The sequence below is a fragment of the Anguilla anguilla genome, chromosome 8 (assembly GCF_013347855.1).
Source record: "Anguilla anguilla isolate fAngAng1 chromosome 8, fAngAng1.pri, whole genome shotgun sequence".
In the NCBI taxonomy this organism is placed as follows: domain Eukaryota; kingdom Metazoa; phylum Chordata; class Actinopteri; order Anguilliformes; family Anguillidae; genus Anguilla; species Anguilla anguilla.
The window spans coordinates 26,391,261-26,411,290 of record NC_049208.1 but is presented as its reverse complement, the minus strand read 5'-3'; the positions used below and the strand labels follow the sequence as shown (position 1 = coordinate 26,411,290).

The 20,030-nt window shown below is 40.8% G+C and overlaps 2 protein-coding genes across 5 annotated transcripts; both read right to left on the bottom strand.

Annotated features, from left to right (window-relative positions):
* Positions 1–1,285: 1,285 nt before the first annotated feature.
* LOC118233287 (heterogeneous nuclear ribonucleoprotein R-like) lies at positions 1,286–13,807 on the bottom strand. Of its 4 annotated transcripts, none has more exons than XM_035428821.1 (13): positions 13,620–13,807; positions 11,842–12,032; positions 11,383–11,501; positions 11,103–11,210; positions 10,764–10,877; positions 10,385–10,561; positions 10,074–10,209; positions 9,712–9,917; positions 9,388–9,537; positions 9,169–9,290; positions 8,507–9,045; positions 6,826–6,889; positions 1,286–4,259 (listed from the first exon to the last, which is right to left on the bottom strand). In XM_035428821.1, the coding sequence occupies exons 2-12, from the start codon at positions 12,023–12,025 to the stop codon at positions 6,858–6,860; spliced, it is 1,887 nt and encodes a 628-aa protein (XP_035284712.1). In that variant the 5' UTR covers positions 12,026–12,032; positions 13,620–13,807; the 3' UTR covers positions 1,286–4,259; positions 6,826–6,857. The 4 variants fall into 4 exon arrangements, with proteins under 4 accessions (XP_035284712.1, XP_035284713.1, XP_035284711.1 ...); XM_035428822.1 differs by having other exon boundaries at positions 1,286–4,256; XM_035428820.1 differs by having other exon boundaries at positions 1,286–6,889.
* A 3,828-nt stretch (positions 13,808–17,635) lies between these two features.
* LOC118233293 (ATPase inhibitor B, mitochondrial) lies at positions 17,636–19,658 on the bottom strand. Its single transcript, XM_035428829.1, has 3 exons — positions 19,501–19,658; positions 18,531–18,643; positions 17,636–17,912 (listed from the first exon to the last, which is right to left on the bottom strand). Exons 1-3 carry the CDS (start codon positions 19,567–19,569, stop codon positions 17,771–17,773), a joined length of 324 nt encoding a protein of 107 aa, XP_035284720.1. The 5' UTR covers positions 19,570–19,658; the 3' UTR covers positions 17,636–17,770.
* Between the last annotated feature and the right edge of the window lie 372 nt (positions 19,659–20,030).

The following is a 20,030-nucleotide window of genomic DNA, read 5'->3' as shown; positions in this document are numbered from 1 at the left end:
TGAAGGAATGAATGGGATTTAAAAAATCTTTTATCTACTTCTGGGCGACTGAGAAAAAAATCAGTCCCTGTAATTAGTTCAGTGTGAAGAAATTTTAGAATTGAAAAGTACTGTCCAAAATAATGTAATTTTGCCAAGGTAAATTCATAGTTTTGAAAGGACTTAAGTGAGGAAATTTCCTTTTTTGCACCAAGAGCCTGAAAAAACTGCAATACCTCCAGTAACCACTCAAGGTTGCAAGCTTCAGGGGGAATGTCAATCCCTGGTACCCTGGATTTTTCAATGATACCAGAGTTGTGGCACAGAGCAGTTAAGCCATGTGAGGTTAACAGCATCATAAAAATCATTACTTTACATTAGTATTTAGTATTCTTTGTTAGATTCTAGTATTTAAAATTTATTTTTAGTTGTCATGTTTTTGTGTATACAATAAGCATATTATATGCTTTAAGGTGAAAAGTAATGGCGCACACCCCTAGATGTCGGAGGAAGTTGTACATAGCAGTCATTTCTAAGCAGGGATTGGCGGATGGCTGTAAATTGTAAATCACAACTAAACTTTATTTAATCAAAATTTGTGTGTGGTTCAGTAGGTTGTCACACACAACGTCCCACCTGAAAGCTGCATTGCCTACAACAGATAACAAAATGTCAGTTCAATTTTGGGCAAGCAGGTTTATTTAGTTCCTTGTACACGAATGTTAGATAAACAACCATGACTCTAACATAAATAAGCATGGCAGCTACCATTATTTCAGTGTGTGAATATGCATTATTTCATTCAACCAACCTTTTCCAAAGGACATATTTATAACCAACAAATTTGCTTTCAGATGTTACAGTGGGCAAAAATGGTTTTTCAGGGTGAACATTGAAATGCTTCTAAAATGGGAGCAATGTAGAGCCCTATAATCAACACTAAATTGTAACACTGCAGAACGCTCCCAGTTGCACTACCAATATAAAAAATAAAATAAATTGTAGTTAACTTTATTTTCTGAACTTTTCATATTAAAATATGTAATGTTAAATCTGGAAAATGGAACTCTAAATTGACTGTGTATTCATATCATAAATAGTTGGTTACAGGTCACATGTTTAGTATAAAGGTGACTTTTATACACAAAAATACAAATATACCATAAGCTGGGGAAAATACTGGAAATTCCCTGCCAGTTAAAGCAGTTATCTTAGGACACTTCCCAACATCCCTTATTGTCATCTATCAATTAAAGCAAATGTGATGATTACTATTGAGGAAGGAAAAAAATACCAAGGACAAAGCTTGCTTATTAAAGGCTTTATTCTGCACGGTTTCATACAATGGTAGGCATAAATTTAAAATCTGTTTCCTTGCAAAGTATTGTTTGTTCAGTTTTCTCACACGGTTACAGCCATAGACAAATAATGTGTCGCTATCAGGGAAAAAACAACAGCTCTTTGATGTGGATTTGGACCGTCAGTCAAAACGAAAGAATATCCATTATTAACAGGTAAAATATTATGAACTAGCAGTAGGTTGAAGCTCTGCTCAAAATTGGTGCCAATATTAAAATCTTCCATCACCCTAAACATCTCGCTACCACACATCCAACAGTGTGCACACAAAGGGTTCTGAGGCTTTACAAAGGCACAGCTACCCAAACTTCACAAGATGAGAATGGCATGTCCCATTCAGGTCGGGTCAGGTCTATTTTGTTAGGACAAGGAATCAAATTAGGGCCTGGCTGGGCTGGACTATTATTTGGCATTTTTTTGTTCTTTTAAATGATAATTCAGAATAAATCACATGCTAATTATAATGATGTGAATTCATCTTGTACTACTTACGCAGCATAGGACAAAACTTAGACAGTCAGTGTAACAGTGTAACAGAATTCACTTAATGCTGAAGGCTTACGGTTAGTTTTTATTAACTGTAGAAACTGCATTGGAGCATTCAGCCGAGGTAAACTGTTTAAATACTGTAGTGATACAGGGCTAAATTAATCTGTATGCATCTATGTGACAAAAAGCATTAAAATTAATATTTTATTGTGCGCAACAATTTACCACAGATTTTAAAAAACCAATTAGGGTAATGCTCACATTTTTCTCTATTTTCCATCTTCCAAATATCCTTGGACAGCTTTGGAAAGAAAATCTATCAGTATAAAATGCATTATCTGTGCATTAATAAACAGGGTATTTGGGTTGGGATACAACCCTTCTCAGTACCATGGAAACAGAACTGTAAATGATGACCACAAGACATTCACCTCCAGATGTCCTATTCATTTTTTTCAGGCTAAATATTGTATAGTTGGGGAAAAAATATAAGTCCACGAAAAAATGATTGGGTATCGTTCGACTGAATTTTGCGAATGTACACAATGTATTTTTTTGATTCACAGCAAAAAAATTTCATTCACTGTACTTAAAGTCATGTCTGGTGTGGTTTCTTGCAGACAGAAATGAACCTCTACTTTAAGACCCATGCAAATCCTGTATGTACCAAGGATGTCGGCCTCTGGTTCCTCAGAGCTGCAGTGTTTACTAGTTTTCTAGTGATTGATTGATTGATTGATTGATTGATAGTTTATGTTATGTTTTCAGCACTCACTCATTGATGAATCACTGACAGGCCACACACCTTGCTTCCAAAGCACACATCTGCTGTTGACTGAAAGGAAACCACAAAAACCTGCAGAAACTACAGCCCTCCAGGACTTGCGCTTGACGGCCATCCATCACAGTCACAAACCAAAAGGGTTAGTATTTAGAATTTTCTCATTCACTCACTGTATGCAGATGGAATTTGTTCCACTAGATAGTATATAGTATTACAATCTGTTCTGTCTTGAGAAAGTATACTTAGTATTTAAATCACCTATCCAGGTTGTACAGAATATTCATACAAATGGCATCCCCCATAACGTCTATTAGGATATCCATTGTATTGGAATAGTTCTGGAATATATGGTTCTATGTAATGGAATATAATTAACACTACAAACCCCAATCTTGTCAGTATGCGCTTAGTATTAGTATTGCAATTCGCTGCCCTGTCTGAAATAACATGCATAGAGCTAATCCTGATGTCCAGTATGCTGAAATATGCTTTATGTTGGGATCACTTGTTCTGTCAGTTCAAACAGAGTACCAGAATCCCCTACCCTTAATTACACATCATGTTATCTATAAAAACGAGACACAGCTTCATATTCTTAATGTTGAAAGTTCTGTCACAGGGATGTGGTTGAAAATATAATATCCATAGTGACAGAAAGCACTGGAATCTCCCATTAACGACCAGGTTTAACAGATACCAGCATATTCACGAAAACCAAAACGAAACAAAACACCTTCATTTATTTAATAGTTAAATCATTTATTCTTTTCCTTCAAGAAACAGATATGTCAGTCTGTCTTAACACCATTTTAGGGACATGCACAAACTGACCACCTTGATTGTTCAGAGAACATCGGTTAGAATCCCCTCTCCTGTCTCAGAATATATACAAATTCAAATTAGGCTGATCTTGTCTGCTAGAACACATACAGATTTGGAATCATTTGTCTTGCCTGTTCATATATACACAAGATCCTGTCCTGGTTGGTACCATTTTTGGAATTACCTCTCTTGACAGAACGTATAGCACTGGAATCCAAATCTATTCTGTTCCTCAGATATTGAAGCACCTTTAATAGTTGTCCCTACCCCCCCCCCCCCCCCCCTAATCCCCAATCTGGGATCGCCAATCGTGCTTGAATGCACCACTGTGCCACCTGAGCAAGGAGTGCTGCGACTAAAACGTGCAGTCCTGTGATGTAGTGACCATTTTCCACACTACAGGCCACAGTTCTACTGGAGCATGAGCACCAATCGGAGAAGGGCTGTCTCTAGCAGACAACAACTGGCAGCCGATGATGGGAGGAAATAATTCAGCAGTAACCAGAGGCACACTTTCAGCCTACCCTGACAGGACGCACCCAATTTCTGGCCCCACTCAACAGACTCCAGATCAGTCAGCAAATGACTGAAACCTGTGAGACCTTGGTGATATGACTCAACCCCTTTTTTGAAAGGGGGGGGGGGGGGGGGCGGGAATGAACACTACCCGGTTTCTCTATGAACAGAAGTCTTGCAGTTACACCTAGATCAGGGAGGAAAAACACATTGTAAATGACGTCCTTACCCATAGTCCACAGGATCTCCTCCAACGGGAGCCCCGCCTAGCATGTCCACATCATGACAAGGCTGGGTCAGGGCCCTCCTGCTGATAGACAGTCAGGTGACAAAAGCAAGGAGTTAAAACACAAAAAAACATCGCTGCTTCTTGGAAGACATCTGAACTCAATCAGATTATTTTTCAACTTAACTTTTGATTGGCCATTAAGGAAAAAAAGAAAGGGTTTGAAAAGCAATGACTGTAAAATGACATAATTAAAATGTGACTCCAAGCTGTGAACATTTGTTGAAGTATTTCTGCAGGGTTAGCCTGTGAGCTGTGACTGGAGCCTTACTAAACTAATCAAACTATGTGTGGTGGAGAACTCATTCATCGTTCTTCTCAGCACTAAATAATAAGACATACAGACTGCTATAGGCAATTAGAAATTATGTATTCTTCACTGGGACGGAATAAAGTGGCATTTCCTACAGTTGCTTGCATTTCATTATTCTGCCGGACACTAGCAGCACATTACACCTAAACACGCACTGCAAACAGAAATACACAGTATCTTCAAATCGTTTTGTAAATTATATAAACTTTGAAAAGTGTGATAGATCAACCACATTCTTAATAACTTTTAAGTAATTTTTTTCCATTGTATTTTTATCAGGGCTTCACATTCTGCCTCATGATAAACATCTTTCTGGGACAACAGCACACCTAATTTAGCTCATGCCACTTGGCAACATCCTCCCTGATATCGGTCAGTGTCATGCTTCACGTTTAATGTGTATTGCTGCAAATGTATTTTTTATGTATACTGCTATAACAGCAGGGATCTTGTGAGGTTTCACGTTGCAAAAATGTGCAGAAATACATTTCATAGATGACAAATTTTTTGCAGTATAGCATAAAGTTCACAGGGGAGTCCCAGAGTGAATGATATATTAATACTCCAATTATTGTTAAATTTTCACAGGTATTGCCCCCCCCCCCCCCCAAATAATCAAGTTCAAATTCTTTGAAATCCGCCTCCCTCCTGCCAGCAACCACCACCACCAAAACTGATTTCATGAAGGTAAAGTAGCAAAGATCAGTACAGAACTGGTAATTATACACCATTTCCTCAGTTCACATCAATTCAAATAAAAATAGTATAGCCTTTTTGGGTAAGGAATGCGAAGTCAAACAAGGAAAGCAATGCAAAAGCAAATAAATGAACTGAAATAGAAGCTGCTGTGTCTTGCAAGATGTGCGCAAGGGGCTATAATGCTGCAGACCAAGTTTTTATCACGCTTACTCACATCGTCTTCAATACTTCAATTCACTGAGACCACATCTACACGTGGTCTAATTGTGTGTGTGCCTCTCACTGCATTTTCTACGCATAATTAAGCATTTACTCAGTTTCTGGTTAACTGGAAGCCAATCAAGTGTGATGAGGGGTAAAATCGGTAGTCCTTCCACGTAGTAACATGTTGACATTTGGGATCAACTGCATCAGCAGCTGAAGACAGCAGAACCAGACTTGAAGCTGGGTGAGTCATTTTCATTCCCAGTACAAAAAATTAACCAGCTCAGCCAATCAGGAATGCAGGAAATGACTCACAACTTGTCCCTCAGCAATGACCTGGAGATTTTTTCTCTCTCTCATTGTAGTCATGTACTAAATTTTTGTAGCAACTCGTTTCCAAAGCAGACTTTGTCTAGGAAAATAACATGCTTGTAATTGTATAGTGTACACATTCTGTGAGCCAGGAAACAGCCCCGATATGAAAAATCCACAGAAAATAAATTGTTACCGCATCCAATTTTGTCAAATGAATATAATTAAAACAAATAAATGATTATTCTTTATTTTCCTTTTAATTTCCCCTTCACTATAAATCACATTTTCACAGCTCAAGTCATGTCCACTAAGAAAATTTCACCTAAAATGCTACCATCATATATTGGTAAGTGGAAAATCAGACGTTCACAAATGGAAACACATCCCCGCCCACCCTTTCATCCAGGTTGTGTGATTTATGGTAAAGGGGGAATTACATGTGTAATAAAGCCAAAAGCAATTATTGGCATTTAGGAATTAAAATTTCTTGATGAAAAGCAATACAGCAAAACTTCATATGCACCAACTGCAGCAGCACCACACCATGTGCTGCCAAAGATAATGAACTCAATCCCCCCCCCCCCCCCCCAAAACCATCCATGCTTAAAGCCAAAAGGGACATCCTGACCTGAAGGAACACTATGGAAAGAGGTCTGTAAATAGGGGTTTGGAGATTGAAGCCCTGGGGCATCCTGTGTCCAAATCAGAAGGCTAATTGGGAAGGCTTTATACTCCGTTATTTCTTTTATATCAATGCCATTAGGCAAAGTTCTGCAATTTAAATATTTTTCTAGCTATTCTCAATTTATTTAATTCCTGTTAGCATCCATTACTGTAATTGTGAGACTGGCAGCGGTCTTGTTTCTCCGGACCATGGGAAATCCTCCAAAAGAACAAGACTGTGCTTTATTACCATTACATTCACAAGTGGTACAGCCCTAACGTAACTGGTAATACAATGGAGCCTTAAAACCTTCCTCGTTTACCGATTGAAACATGTGCAGGTGCAGCCCTGAGAGAGAGTGTTCCGTTCAGCGGTGAAGAGGCAAACCAGCTCACCCTTTGAGAAGAACACAGCTGAGATGTGTTCTTCATGCTAGCGCGCCCGCTCTCGATTCGCCACCTGGTTGAGTCGGAATAAAAGGACAATCTTAAACAAAACCAAAACCGTTCATCAGAAAGAAAGAAAAGAAAAGCTCTCTGCAGTAAGAAGTTTAACCCTTTCAAATGTGCGTAGATTTCAGGCAGCGATTCATACAAAGGTATCGTTTCAAATTCCGATATTGGTTTGTTTTACATGGGAGATGATCCCTGATGGTGTTTCAAGTCAAATAACTGAACGTAATTGAGTAATTCCAGTAGATGTGATAGAGGGAGAACCCAATCAGACCTTTTGTACGTTTTGTAAAACTATTGCTAGAAGACAGACTGACCAGGTCCCCATTCTTCTTTCTTTTCTTTAACTTCAGGATTAGAGACATCTCTGTACCGTTCCTCCATGGGAATAGGCAGATTTTGAGCTCGGATGACATTCTGATTCTGGCTGCTGGTAGCAAAGCAAAATTTTCTGCAGAACAATCAGTGTCAATATTCTGGCTTTTTTGCCCCCATTCTGGGAAACATTTTCACATGGAAATCAAAATGTCCCAAAATGACAAGAACACCAATTGAAGTGAATAATAAATTCTGGAAAGCAAAGGGTTAAAATCCTTTCTTTGACCCACAACAATGCAGCATATTGAAGCATAATATTCTTGGTCTGTTTTAGAGGATTTCAAAAGAAGGAGTCTCTTGATTATTTTTGAGTAAATTAACAGGTTTGATGAGTCTTTAAGTCTTCAATGAATGATTTTGTTTCTATAGAACAATACTTGAAATAGGACAACTCACATTATGTAAGTTGTCCTTTTCTAGACAGTCTGTAGAGAAGTCACATTTGGATCAAATATTCTGACACAACTGAATTTGAGATGGCTGGTACCTGAATGGTATTCAGTTGAGTTTTATTGAAATGTAACAATCAAAAGATTTAAATACAAACATCAGAACAAACTGTAGTGGCTCTGGAGCCAAACCAAATTTGGGCAAATTCTTGAGAAAAATGTCTGAAGTCATAACAGTTAAAAAAAAAACAAGCAAACAAAAAAAACACAATCTACTTCTACAAAATGCTAAGAGTACATGTTATTTCTGAATACAAAATTGGAAATGTTTCCTTTTTCTATGGATTATTTTCCCCATTTCAGCAAAACAACCGAAAATCAAGCTTGAGCTTTAAGCTTTTTATATACACGCAAATCCCTATGCCACTCTATTAGAAACCTGAAAGGGAAAAAGTCCAGGGGGAAAAACCCTTTTGCTTCCAGCAGGACACACTCATGATTTTCTCTTCTCAAACTTTGGAAAATAAGGGTCCACCGAAATATTTAATGTTGACTTAAAAGAAAAAACTCAAAGGAAAAAATGCAATAAAATTTGTTTCCGTTTAAAGCCCAAAAGTGTCCCATTTCCAGCCAATCAACACTTCATCATGGAGGAAGTAAAGCCAATTCTTTTGTGGCATGTCTTTTTTTTATACATTTCAATTAAGGAGGTGAAGGATGAAAGATAAAAAGCCAATCAAAAGGTTGCAGCCAATTTCCTTTTTTTTTGCCCAATAGCCTTACTTGAATCTACTTCCACTGTTGCCCATAAGAATCCTGAGAAAACTCCAGGGTGTCATTACTGTAACCATAGTTACCGGAATAGTCGGCACCTTGCTGCAGGGGTTGCTGGGCGATGGGCTGGGACCCCCAGTTCTGCTGGTTGTTGGTCTGGCGCCGCTTGGAGTCAGGCTGGTTGTACACGTCGGCCTTCCTCTTCCCGCCCACGTTGCCCCCGCGGTTTCCCCTGGAGCCCCGAGCGCCGCGGCCCCTCTGCTGCTGGGACGGGCCTCCCCGGCCGCCTCGGCCGCCCCTTGGCGCGCCCAGAGGCACCCCCCTCTGGGGGTAGCCTCCTCTCCCGCGGGGGAGCGGTGCACCCCGGGCGCGAGGGGGAGGGGGCGCGCCCCTGCTCACCCGGCCTCCCCTCCCTCTGGGGGGGTAGACGTCGTCGTAGCCGTAGTAGGGGTCTTCGTATCCGCCCCGGTAGTCGTGATAGTCATAGCCGTAGTAATCGTCATAGTACTCCTCGTGGCTGTAGTAGTCTGGAGGGTAAGCATAGCCCCCCCTAGCCCCACGGCCCCTGCCTCTCATGGGGGGCGGCATGCGTGGTGGAGGATAGTAATAATAATCATCGTACCTGCGCAGAGAGGACAATGGAGATTTTTTTTTAAACTGAGTTACTACACAAAGCCTATGTTAAATTGAACTGATTCTGTGACCGTGCTCCGCTGGCTGTTACAGGATCAAGCCCAATCCTCACCCCACGTTTCTGGATGTCTGCCGTGCCGCCTGTCTGTCTTTCCTCTTTTTGTCTGGAGGTTTGGCCAGAACGATCTCAATCTGCTCTCCCTCTAGCTCCTTCCCGTTCATCTCTTCCATTGCCTGAAAAGCAGTCACTGTTCATTTAGGCCCTGGAGGAGACGCAATGGCCCGTTGGAAACAGGGTTGAGGGTATTAGTGGAGAGCTCGGCACACTGACCTTAACAGCCGCGTCTCTGTCCTGGAAGTGAACAAAGGCGTAATCTTTCAGCTTCTTCACGCGCTCCAGCTTCCCGAACTGAGAGAAAGTCTTCTCCAAGAGCTCCTCTGTGACAGCCGTGGCCAGCTTCCTCACAAACAGCACCTTCACCTGGGAAAACAGCCAGCAAAGCCCAGTTAACATGCATTTGTTTAGACATACAATGTTTCAAGCATTTGCCTTTCAAAGAATGCACTGACGCCTTTAAAATGGGTTCCTTACAATGTCCTTACCACACCTCACAGGTGTCTGGATACGAAGAGTTACAAAAGCGCGGCAACCCACCTTTGCCATGATCTCTGGGTCGGGTTCCTCTACCGGGTCAGCCCACTCCACCGTGACCGGGTTCCCCCACACCTTCACTTTGCCGCTCATGAGCCGGCGGCGGGCCTGTGCGGCAGACTTGTGGTCCTCGTACTCCAGGAAGCAGAAGCCGCGGTTCTTCTTCTTGTCGTCCGGCTGGTGGTACAGGATGACCTCCATGAGGCCCTCTGGAAGCAGCACACAAAGACGTGAATGAAAAAGCCAGGTGTTCACACAGCCACGTGGATCCCAACATGCAGCTTGATGTCAATGTACACCTCCGATTAAGGACAGTGACAATTTCACTCCCCAACTACGTTAAATGCAAAGACAGAAAGACTGACCTGTAACTTTGCTGAAATCTTCCAAAATGCTTTCTCTGGTCTTGTTTTTCGGAATTGATCCCACAAACAAGCGGTTGTTTGCAACGGAGACGCACACACCCAGGTATTTTCCTGACCGGATTTCATAGTTATCACACTAAAGGCAAAAAGAGTGGGGGGGGGGGATAAACCTTTTGTTAAATCAGAATCGTAAACCAAGTAAATGCTCAAGTTACCCAGCGAGGTACTTGGACTGCTGGGAAGAGCAGCACACGGCGGTCTCATGCAGAGTAGAAGACGGCCAGCTCTGTAAGGCAAAAGCGTTTCAATACCAGTTTGACTGCCTCTTGCGCCGCCTCCTTGTTGCAAAAGGTGATGAAGGCGTAGCCTCGGTTCTGACCCGACAGTGGATCCATCATCAGCCGCAGGTCCCAGATGGGACCGGCCTTCTCAAACAGGGGGACCAGCTCATCTTCGTATAGGTCTCTTGGAATCTTTCCTACAAAAACCTGCAGAAAAGACTGAATAAGCTCCTGGCGCGCGCGCGCACACACATACACACACACACACACACACACACACACACACACACACACACACACAATCGCAAATCACACACACATATGTGGCCTTTGTACTGGTACAGTGCTTACTGCACAAGAAAAAAGCAGAAGACAAAAAAGGTTGGATTTATGTGTTTTCTGGCCTTGCCTCTGTTCCGACCCCAGGCTGCGTTCCTGAAAACACCCCCTCGGGTGGGGGTCCCCCATACTTCCTCTGTCCTGTGGTGACGTCCAGGGTGTACCCTGTCCTCTCCAGGAGGGCCTGTAGGAAACAGTGTCTTTGTCACTATTTGAGAGGAGCAGAGCATGTAATATGGATTACATTACAGGCATTTAGCAGATGCTCTTATCCCGAGCGACACAACTTTTACATAGCATTTACAATGCATCCATTTATACAGATGTGCGACTGCAGTCCCCTGCTCGATTGTCAGAAGTGGACTGACCACTGCACTTCAACATGCCTGCAGAGCCCAGAGCATCTCACCTTTATCTTAGACTCATCGGGCCCCTTGGTGGATTCTTGCACTTTGTTCCCTTGCTTTTCTCTCTGTCTGTAGGTCTTCATGACGCCACACAGGAACGCACTTTTATTCTGAATCAAACAGTACCGTTAGCTACAACACACCAGACATTGTCAATGCATTCACAATACACAAGTTGACTGCAGACCTATAACATGGGCGAGTGAGAAAATGGGGAGATTACTGAGAGGCGTGTGATTAAATAGGACCATTTCATTCACATTTGGCGGGGGGGTGCCTCACCTGCACATGAGACAAGTCGCTCTCCTTGAACTGCTGCAGCACGGAGAGTGCTCCCTCCTCGTTGAACTCCCGCAGGGCATCAATGGCCCGCTCATCCAGGTCAGCATACGCCACAAGCCCTGGAGGTCAGACATGCGTCACAGTAGAAAGTGAGGTTACATGCTCTTTCCAGTCCAGATGCCCTGCTGCGCCCAAACACACTGGCCTTCAATTCCATCAGTCAAATGCTCTCAATTTAAAACAAACTGTTGCTCAATTTACATTCTAACAATGCATTTACATTTTGTGCTGGCATAAGTTTCTGAAGCTAAAATTTTTAGTTGACACAGCAAACTGGTATCCAAATACATTAGCCAGTCTCAAAACAGTATTTTATTTTTTTAAAATTGTATTTTATAAAAATACTAAATAGAACAGCAAGAACAGTCCATTAAAAACACAGAAGCTGTGAAGCATCACCTGTCTGAAAGATGTTGTCCAGCCTCTCAGCTACTTTCTGCGGAAGACCAGCATCGATGAGTGTTTGGTAGTTCTCAGTGTGCGTAACACCGATGTCCATGGGCTCCTCCTCCTCCTTCACCTCCTCCTCTTCCTTCACCTCCTCCTTCACTTGTGCAGAGCTGCCGTTCACCTCGGCGGCCATTCTCCAGCTGAAATCAGAGCACAGCGATGACGTTTTCCATTTTCTATATTAACATTTAATTATCATTAAAAACAATGATTGTAGTGGCAACAATTCTCACTACCCAGGTGCAAAACATTTCTGCGTGTGGTTTCACTTTTGCAAATAATAGTAATTCTTTCACTCATTAGTAATAACAACTGCACCAATGAAGCATTTTAGACGTGCCAAACTAACTATCCAGCCAATAGCTGAGTCAATTATTATTTATTTTAAGAAGTAGATTGTGACAAAAAGCAGAACAGACACTAACTTGCACTGAGATAAACAGCTCCTTGATAAGTTTACACAGAGATTCAGAACAACTTAAGAACTTAACCAAAAGTAGCTGGGTGAAGGAAGGCATTCAAATACTGTAAGAAGTAAAATACACTAAACCAAACGAGGTGGAGCGCAGCATTTTGAGTAACACCTGAAATTACAAAAAAAGTACAAAGTACATTATCTAAATTACATATTCTCGTGTATATAATTCAAATTGTTGGCCATTAGAAACGTATGTAATATTTCGTGAAACAATTGTGCGATTTTTTATTTTTATTTTGTTTGCTCTCTGTTGGTCACAAGGATCAGATCGGGGTTATGATACCTAACATTGCTTAGCTCTGAACAGGTTAGTCGTAACGTCACTGAAATGGAATCTCGTTAACATACTGTCTGCTATCGATCACTAGCTAGCTAGCTAGCTAGCATTACGCTTCATAAGCGCGGACTAATGCCGAATGGTCATGAATACAATTTGTCCGTCAGACTGAATATACTATGTTACGTGAGCTAACGTTAGTGAACGTGAAGGGGTGTGTGACTCGCTAAAGTGCTTGGGCTTCATCGTAAATATTTGCACCTGGTTTTATCTCACCAACATTAATGTGTTAATCTCCTTTTCAAAGTCGAACTGTTCAACAACATGACATCGGCAAAAGAAATGTAGGTATTTAGCCATTGAACAAGCTTCCAATTTCACAAAACTAGCGTTAGTTCTAGACATTGTAGCTATTTAGCCAAGTTAGCCAACGAGCTAGCCAGCGGATTTACTCCTGCTCAATTCGGAAACATTAGCTAGCCAAGAACTGACCGGTTTCCGCGCCAAACGTTGCGCCAGGGACTTCAACTTCTAACCCAAAATGTGCGAATTAGCCGACACACAACCTTAATTACCGAACCAACAGTCGGTTTGCTCGACGACATCAAATTAGCCAACCAACAGTATTATTATATTGAAACAATGCACGTGAAGATCGATCCACTCCCTTGCCGGCCTTCCTAGCTAATGTTCGCTAACATAGACTAGCTAACGTTAGCTGGTTAATTAGACAACCCAGCGTTAGCGAGCAAACTATTGCTACAACACACACATTGAAAATCGAAATTATACTAAAGGTAAACACCAATAAAAAACTTTCTGCGTGAAATTTTTTGACTCAGTGTCGCTAGCTAGCTAGCCATTTTGTAGAGTATTGGTAAGGCCTAGTTAGCAAAGACAACCGTTTTGAGACCAAACAAACCATCCACCAAACCGTTTAAATAATTAAATAGTGGCGTAAAGCTTACCAACCTTTTCCAGCAAAGTATTATTTGATGTAGTTATTTGTCAGTTCACAATGTCTCGCAAGAAGCAATCCAACGAGGTGAATATGATACAAAGATTATTTATTCAGATTTGTTCGCGGCAGTACAGTAAAAACTGTCACAGCGCGTTCACAAAGCTTTCTCGCGGCGAACATGGCCGTCCTTAGGTGCGCGCACGTAGCTGCGCAGCAGGAACAATGGGCCTCCGAAGTAGTGTCGTCATTGCCTTCGGGTTCGTCATAGAGGTGCATATATTCCTATGTAAACCATTTCGTTAGCATTTTCGAGACTTCCAGATCAAAACGGGGAAATGAATGGCGTTTTCCTAATTCCTTCAAAAATAATTAATGACATTTGGACGTTTGTTTGTATATGAAAAAAGAATGATTTTCACTTATTTTTTTGGAATCTAAAATTATTTAAAAAACAAATAGCTAACGACTAAGTGGTTAGCGACCCGTAAATATGTATTTTTTGTTGCTGTTCTCGTTAAGTTATAGAGGGTTACATGTTGTAGTTCTAAAACACAGTTGAGTTCGCATTTTTGAGCCACGTGTTCCCGCGGCAGATTTCCAATTCTTTTTCCCCCATAGGGATTTCGTTTAATGCAGAAACTAAAAAAAGGTTAGAGAAGGAGCGATACACGAACAAAGATAATGGCCAGAAAGGTGCTCTTTGGAAAAAGAAGGAAATATCAATTTAGTTTGTCAGTCAAAATGAAAAAATACAAGTGGCAAACAGGTAGGGATCCAAGGCATTATTGATAGTAAATTTAAAAGCCTTTCTTGAAACAGGGCAAGAAAAATTAAAACGTGCTAGACCTACGCGTTGCGGCCTAACACAACCTTCACCCTGAATAACTAGCCTATTAACTTTACCATCAAGAGTGCCGTACCTGTTTGCCACGCCCACTTGTATTATTTTTTTTTTCATAATTTTGACTGGCAAACTAAACCCTTTTTATGACAGGTCTTGTTCTACTTGATAAATTACGCCAATTAATTACACCCAGTTGCTACATTGAAACTATAACAGAAGTCGCATTCTGGCAACCGTCACTCAGGTTTCCATACTAGCCTGCCAGCACGCGACAGCCGTTGTAGTTTCAATAGGCAACTTGCTAGCAACTTACTTTTTTAAAGCACATAATCGAACGGATTCGAAATTTACAGTTAAGATATAGATGGGAATGAGGGTGCATTTATAAGTAAATGAAGTACTACACATACAATTTGGGATGGATGAAGAAAAGGCTTTAGTCAAGCATCAACTAATGGGCAGAAATAAATTAATGTGAAGCAGTTGATGCGTGAGTGGATACACGCACAATTATTACATTACATTACATTATAGGCATTTAGCAGACGCTCTTATCCAGAGCGACGTACAACAAGTGCATAGGTTTCATGATGTGGAGGCGCAAAAGAAACACTAGAGTGAAGTAAGGATCGTAGTGCCAGAAGTGACCACATCGATCAGGACTCCAACCCTGTAGAGTAAGCTTGTTCAGCAAGCAAGAATCCTACCAAGTACAAACTAGCACTGGAATCACACCTAATCATACAAAAACAACACAGACAATACAAGTGAATCAAAAGCCGTTATTAATGAGAACAATATAACTAGATATAAATAGATTTATCTTTGAGGCTGCTTGGACCCTGCTTATGGTCAGCATGCTGTTGAGAGTATGGTGAACATATGCAGTGCATACAGCTGTTCCTGCGATAATATTTTGTCTTCCCAAACCTGAGTAACTTGTTTGTCAATCAATGGATTGATTAAGTTGTTAAACAATTATAATTTGACTAATTGGTTACCCAATTACTGTTCAAAAAGACAGTGGGCGGGATTCATCGACATTTGTCCTGAACCTTTATGAATAAGCGTGTTATGCTTTTTCACTACAAGAACATGTCTATGTTCTCAACATGAGAGGATCAGTTGAGAGAAGCTGTCCATTGAAATTCATTCATTTTGGGTGTCTTCCCCAGGCTACTCCGGTTTCCTCTCACAACCGAATGGGGGAGGGGGGCGCAGGGTGCTATCGGGGCATTGGCTGTTGGCATGTGTGCTCAGTCGTCCTACCTTGTGGAAATGAAAGTTACAATAAATACACAGACAAACTGATAATTTGCCAGGTAGAGTGATAACATAATTTTGTACCTTATGACTGCCAAATTTAGCGCTTTACCTGTGTTTTGTAGTTGTTCAGTGACCTTCGGGTATGTACTTATTGTACATCGCTTTCGATAAAAGCGTCTGTAAAATAAAATGTAATATAATGTAATAATTTATTTTAAAATCATGTGATAATGAATTTTCTGTGGCCAGTTTACTTATACTATTTGATTAAAAACAATACTATGTTGGCTTGCCACTCTGCTAAGATAGTTAAAATGTCTAAAATTATGACGATATTGAGAAAAATATAAAATTGCAATTAATTGAAGTAATCTTAAAATCCCTGTTGAAGCCCTAGTTTATGGTATGTTAAAAGCCACAGAAGTTACCTAAGTCATAGGACCATGTCTGTAGCTAGCTGCTACCTAAGGCTGGAAACATACTTGATTTAAATTACGTGTACGCAGGATTTCTGTCATGCGTATCCTGCGGTCATTGAGCGTTCCTTGTGCACGTCCTTAAACATTAACACTACACATCTGCAAGGTGCAATTCCCAAGTAATCTGTGGTGGCAGTGCACATTTTATGCCTAGTGATTCAACAGATGCTAGGAAGCCAGGAAGGATGGCGGAATAATTTGATGAGATGCCCTGATCTACCCCCTACCTTTTAAACCTCCAGTCAGACAAAAAGTAAGCAGACGAGTATGTGAACAATGTCGCCCAGGACACAACCACTTTACATACATGTAGTGCAAGAAAACATCTTTTTGCATCATAAACCAGACCCTTGGGACCTGCACAATCTTGTGTGTTCCCAGTAGCCATTGCACAAGAGGCCGATCAGGAAGTGATACAATCGATCACTGATCTCGCCCATTGAAAATTGTGGCATCCCGTTGTCCATTTATATACTGTCAATGGTCTAGAGCAGTGGTCTCTAACCCTGGTCCTGGAGAGCTACAGGGTCTGCTGTTTTTCATAGTGACTCTGCACTTCATGAATCAATTAGAGCAGTTGATTACACAGTTAACTCAACTCACCTGGTGTCTTGGGTCTCAATTGGGCACTGATTTTAAGGTGAAAACAAAAACCAGCAGACCCTGTAGCACTCCAGGACCAGGGTTGGAGACCACTGGTCTAGAGAATGTCAGACTTCCTCCTACTATGACACAGGTGTTAATCATTGTGATACCTAAACCTAAGAAGAATCTGATCTTCATTTATAATTGGAGACCAATAAGCTTGCTTAATATTGACTATAAATTGTTAGCTTTAGTATTTGCTGGAAGATTTAATATGGTTTTGAATTCAATTACTAATGAAAATCAGTCAGGATTATGCATAATAGGCCTTGTCAGCATGTCTTTTTTCTTTGCTGTATCTGGGCCATTACAGCGATTAGCTAGCTAGCAACAAACACTCTGTTGAAATCTGATCTCAAACTTCGGGCACTGTAGCTACACTCACCCCTCCCCAAAAGAGTACCACAACCAGAAACATCCCAAACACATTTTAGATTAACAAATACAGGTAGAGGTGCACAAACCAGGTGATATTTCCAGTGCACCATAGATATGCCTTAGCTTGGTTATTTTATACTATTTTCAAGGTGAAATCCTACATAGTATGCCACAAAAGAGAGCTGAAAGTTGTTTGACACTGTTTGCCACTTACCCTACTAGTAACTGTGTCTACTACAGTACTTCACTTGTTTTCAGTAGCAATTCAGTAGGACTGAGGTTTTTAAACCCTACAATCAATGAATGATGGATGGATGGACAATGGATGGAGCTATCAGGTTATCAATGACCCAGTTACTTCAACCAATCAACTGCTTCATATTTGTCAGGAAAAAAATCATCCTTCTGGAAAAAGTATATGCGCTCAGTATTTTATTAATCCATAATCCATCAATGAACAGTCAAACATGAACAAAGCTGGCCAAGATGGCAGCTTGGGGAATAAGTGAAGTTTGGCATGAACTGGCCCGTGCAGGAGTGTTATCAGAACTTAGTCGTCATGCTTCAGTTTCCTGATCTTGCCCTTGTGGCGATCGATTTCTCGCTGAAGACGCTCAATTTCCTTCTTGTGGTGGTCAATCTCCTCCTCATGATGTCTTCTCAGTGCAGCCAGCTGCTCCTGTTCCTTACGCCTGCAGGAGGCAATAGAAGGGAGCACAATGAGAGGACACAACCAGACAGAAAAGCCTGAGACAAAGCTTCGGAACTCAGCTGCTTACACTGTGAAATGACAGAACACTATATAACCTTCTGCAGAGGACCTGATGGGAAAGTTGTGGCACAAAAAATCGCTGCACATACGGGACTCTGATCTAGCACTGTTTTTCTATACTCACTGAGAGGAGTAAGCTCAAATACACCGGACAAAAACAAAGCCACTGGTATTCAGTGGTACTCATAAAAGTATTGCAAAAAACAAGTCTCAAGTGAAAGTGAAAGATTTATTTAAAACATGTCATGCTTGCTACTGACACATTATTTCACAAAAAAGTAGGATATAGCTACAATTATAATGCTAATTTACATGTATTCACAAATGCACGTAAATTGCATGCCAAAACTTAATTTAGATGCATCTGTTCATGTTACAGTCAAAAGGTCTTAATCTAGTGATTTCTTTCAAGATGAAATGTGTGAGAACCCTGTCTTATTCAAGTGTTTCTATGCGTTTCATCCCATAATTAGTTCTTTAGTTGCACAAAACCTGCTTTTCAGATGTTGCTGTGAAATGGAGGAAACTAGAAATTTACTTGAAGTATCTCTCTTCTTCAGCTGCCTGCCTCTTGCCTAAGGCTCCTCCAGCCTCCCGGACTGAACCTCCACCACCACCTCCCTTTCCAGCTCCTTTACCCAGCTCACCCAGCTAAATCATAGGAGAAAGAAAACCTTGGGTCAGCACACGACTGGCAGAAAATATTGCAGCATACCATTCTGTCACAGAAAATACATTTGTCTGGAAGCATTCACAAAATATGTGACAATGGTCTTAGGCATGTCACAACTTGATAAGCAAGTTTTTGGCAACAAGCATTTAGCCTATAATCTGTAATTCTACCCTGCTGAATTTGTTGATCAATCCATGATGGTAAATCCATCATCAATAAGCCTTTTAATGATTACAACACAATAATGTTGATTGCTAATGACCTGTTTGTATGTATAGGTCTACTGCTGGCAAGACCACATAATCAAATGAATTTAGCAACTCAATACACACAATATAGATAAAGAAACCATATACATGCTATTGAGTCTAAAGAGATTCTTGACATAGCTAAGCATATATCGATACATAAAGTGCAGAGTGAATAATAACTGTATTAAAATTCACTCTAGTTTTGCCACCAAGTAATTGCACCCTTGCAACAAATGTACCAAAATAATCCATAATGTTGGCAGCTAGACATATTAAAATTGTATGTAGCTAGCTAAATTATCCGGCTAGCTAGGCATCTAGCTACCATGTTGCTGGCGATACTGCAAAAGTGCACGATCACATACATAGCAACTTTCAACAAATATAACACAAAACTGCAATAAAAAGGTTAAATCATTTTTCTCGTTGATAAACTGCATTAAGATCTAGGCGTGTCAACTAAAATTGGGCTCAGAGGCCTAGGTAAATACTGCCAGCTCGCTAGACAACAAAAACGGAGTCATAGTTTTCACCAAAAACATGTAATACAGTCAAATACGGATACCTAAACATTACTTTCTGACCTGGTCGGATGACATCCTGATTTGGGTAATTAGGAAACCCCTCAAATTTGATTTAAGCAGCCGAGACATATCTAATCCCTCAGCTCAAAATAATCACTGTCAACTGTGCCCTTGTGCTTCCTTAGTTCCTTCCAATAATACGGGAATGAGGGCCAACCAGTTTTTTACTCGGAGTTCACAGTGTAACTTCCTTCAGAACCATTGACGTTGGGGTTTTCCCGTCTTTGATATGTTTAGGCGCACCGAATAGCGTATACTATCTTTTGAAGCTGTTGCAAGAAGTTATGCTTTAAGCTTTGTTTTCAGTTCGAAGGATGATATATATTTAATTTTGCGTATCTTTATCGGTGGCTGTTTGGGCAATTAATGATTTGAAAATGAGAATGATTTGTTCATTAGCACAGTTTGAAAGATAAGTGCGCAGGTCAACTGACATGTGTTATTTTAAAGAAATGTAACATCAGACAACCCTACACGACATAATAAGAGTGTGTGTGTTCTTCAGGAAACTCTATTGGGAAAGTTGAAGT

What these genes read in the sequence shown, in the direction of transcription:
- LOC118233287 (XM_035428819.1), bottom strand. Translation starts at nt 12,025, where the DNA reads ATGGCCGCCGAGGTGAACGGCAGCTCTGCACAAGTGAAGGAGGAGGTG. An exon ending in CCGATGAGTCTAAGATAAAG is followed by an intron (nt 10,878 to 11,102) that starts GTGAGATGCTCT and finishes TGTTTCCTACAG; the next exon opens with GCCCTCCTGGAGAGGACAGG. An exon ending in AGATTTCAGCAAAGTTACAG is followed by an intron (nt 9,918 to 10,073) that starts GTCAGTCTTTCT and finishes TGCTGCTTCCAG; the next exon opens with AGGGCCTCATGGAGGTCATC.
- LOC118233293 (XM_035428829.1), bottom strand. Translation starts at nt 19,569, where the DNA reads ATGTCTCGGCTGCTTAAATCAAATTTGAGGGGTTTCCTAATTACCCAA. An exon ending in TCAGGATGTCATCCGACCAG is followed by an intron (nt 18,644 to 19,500) that starts GTCAGAAAGTAA and finishes CCTATGATTTAG; the next exon opens with CTGGGTGAGCTGGGTAAAGG. An exon ending in GAAGAAGAGAGATACTTCAA is followed by an intron (nt 17,913 to 18,530) that starts GTAAATTTCTAG and finishes TGCCTCCTGCAG; the next exon opens with GCGTAAGGAACAGGAGCAGC.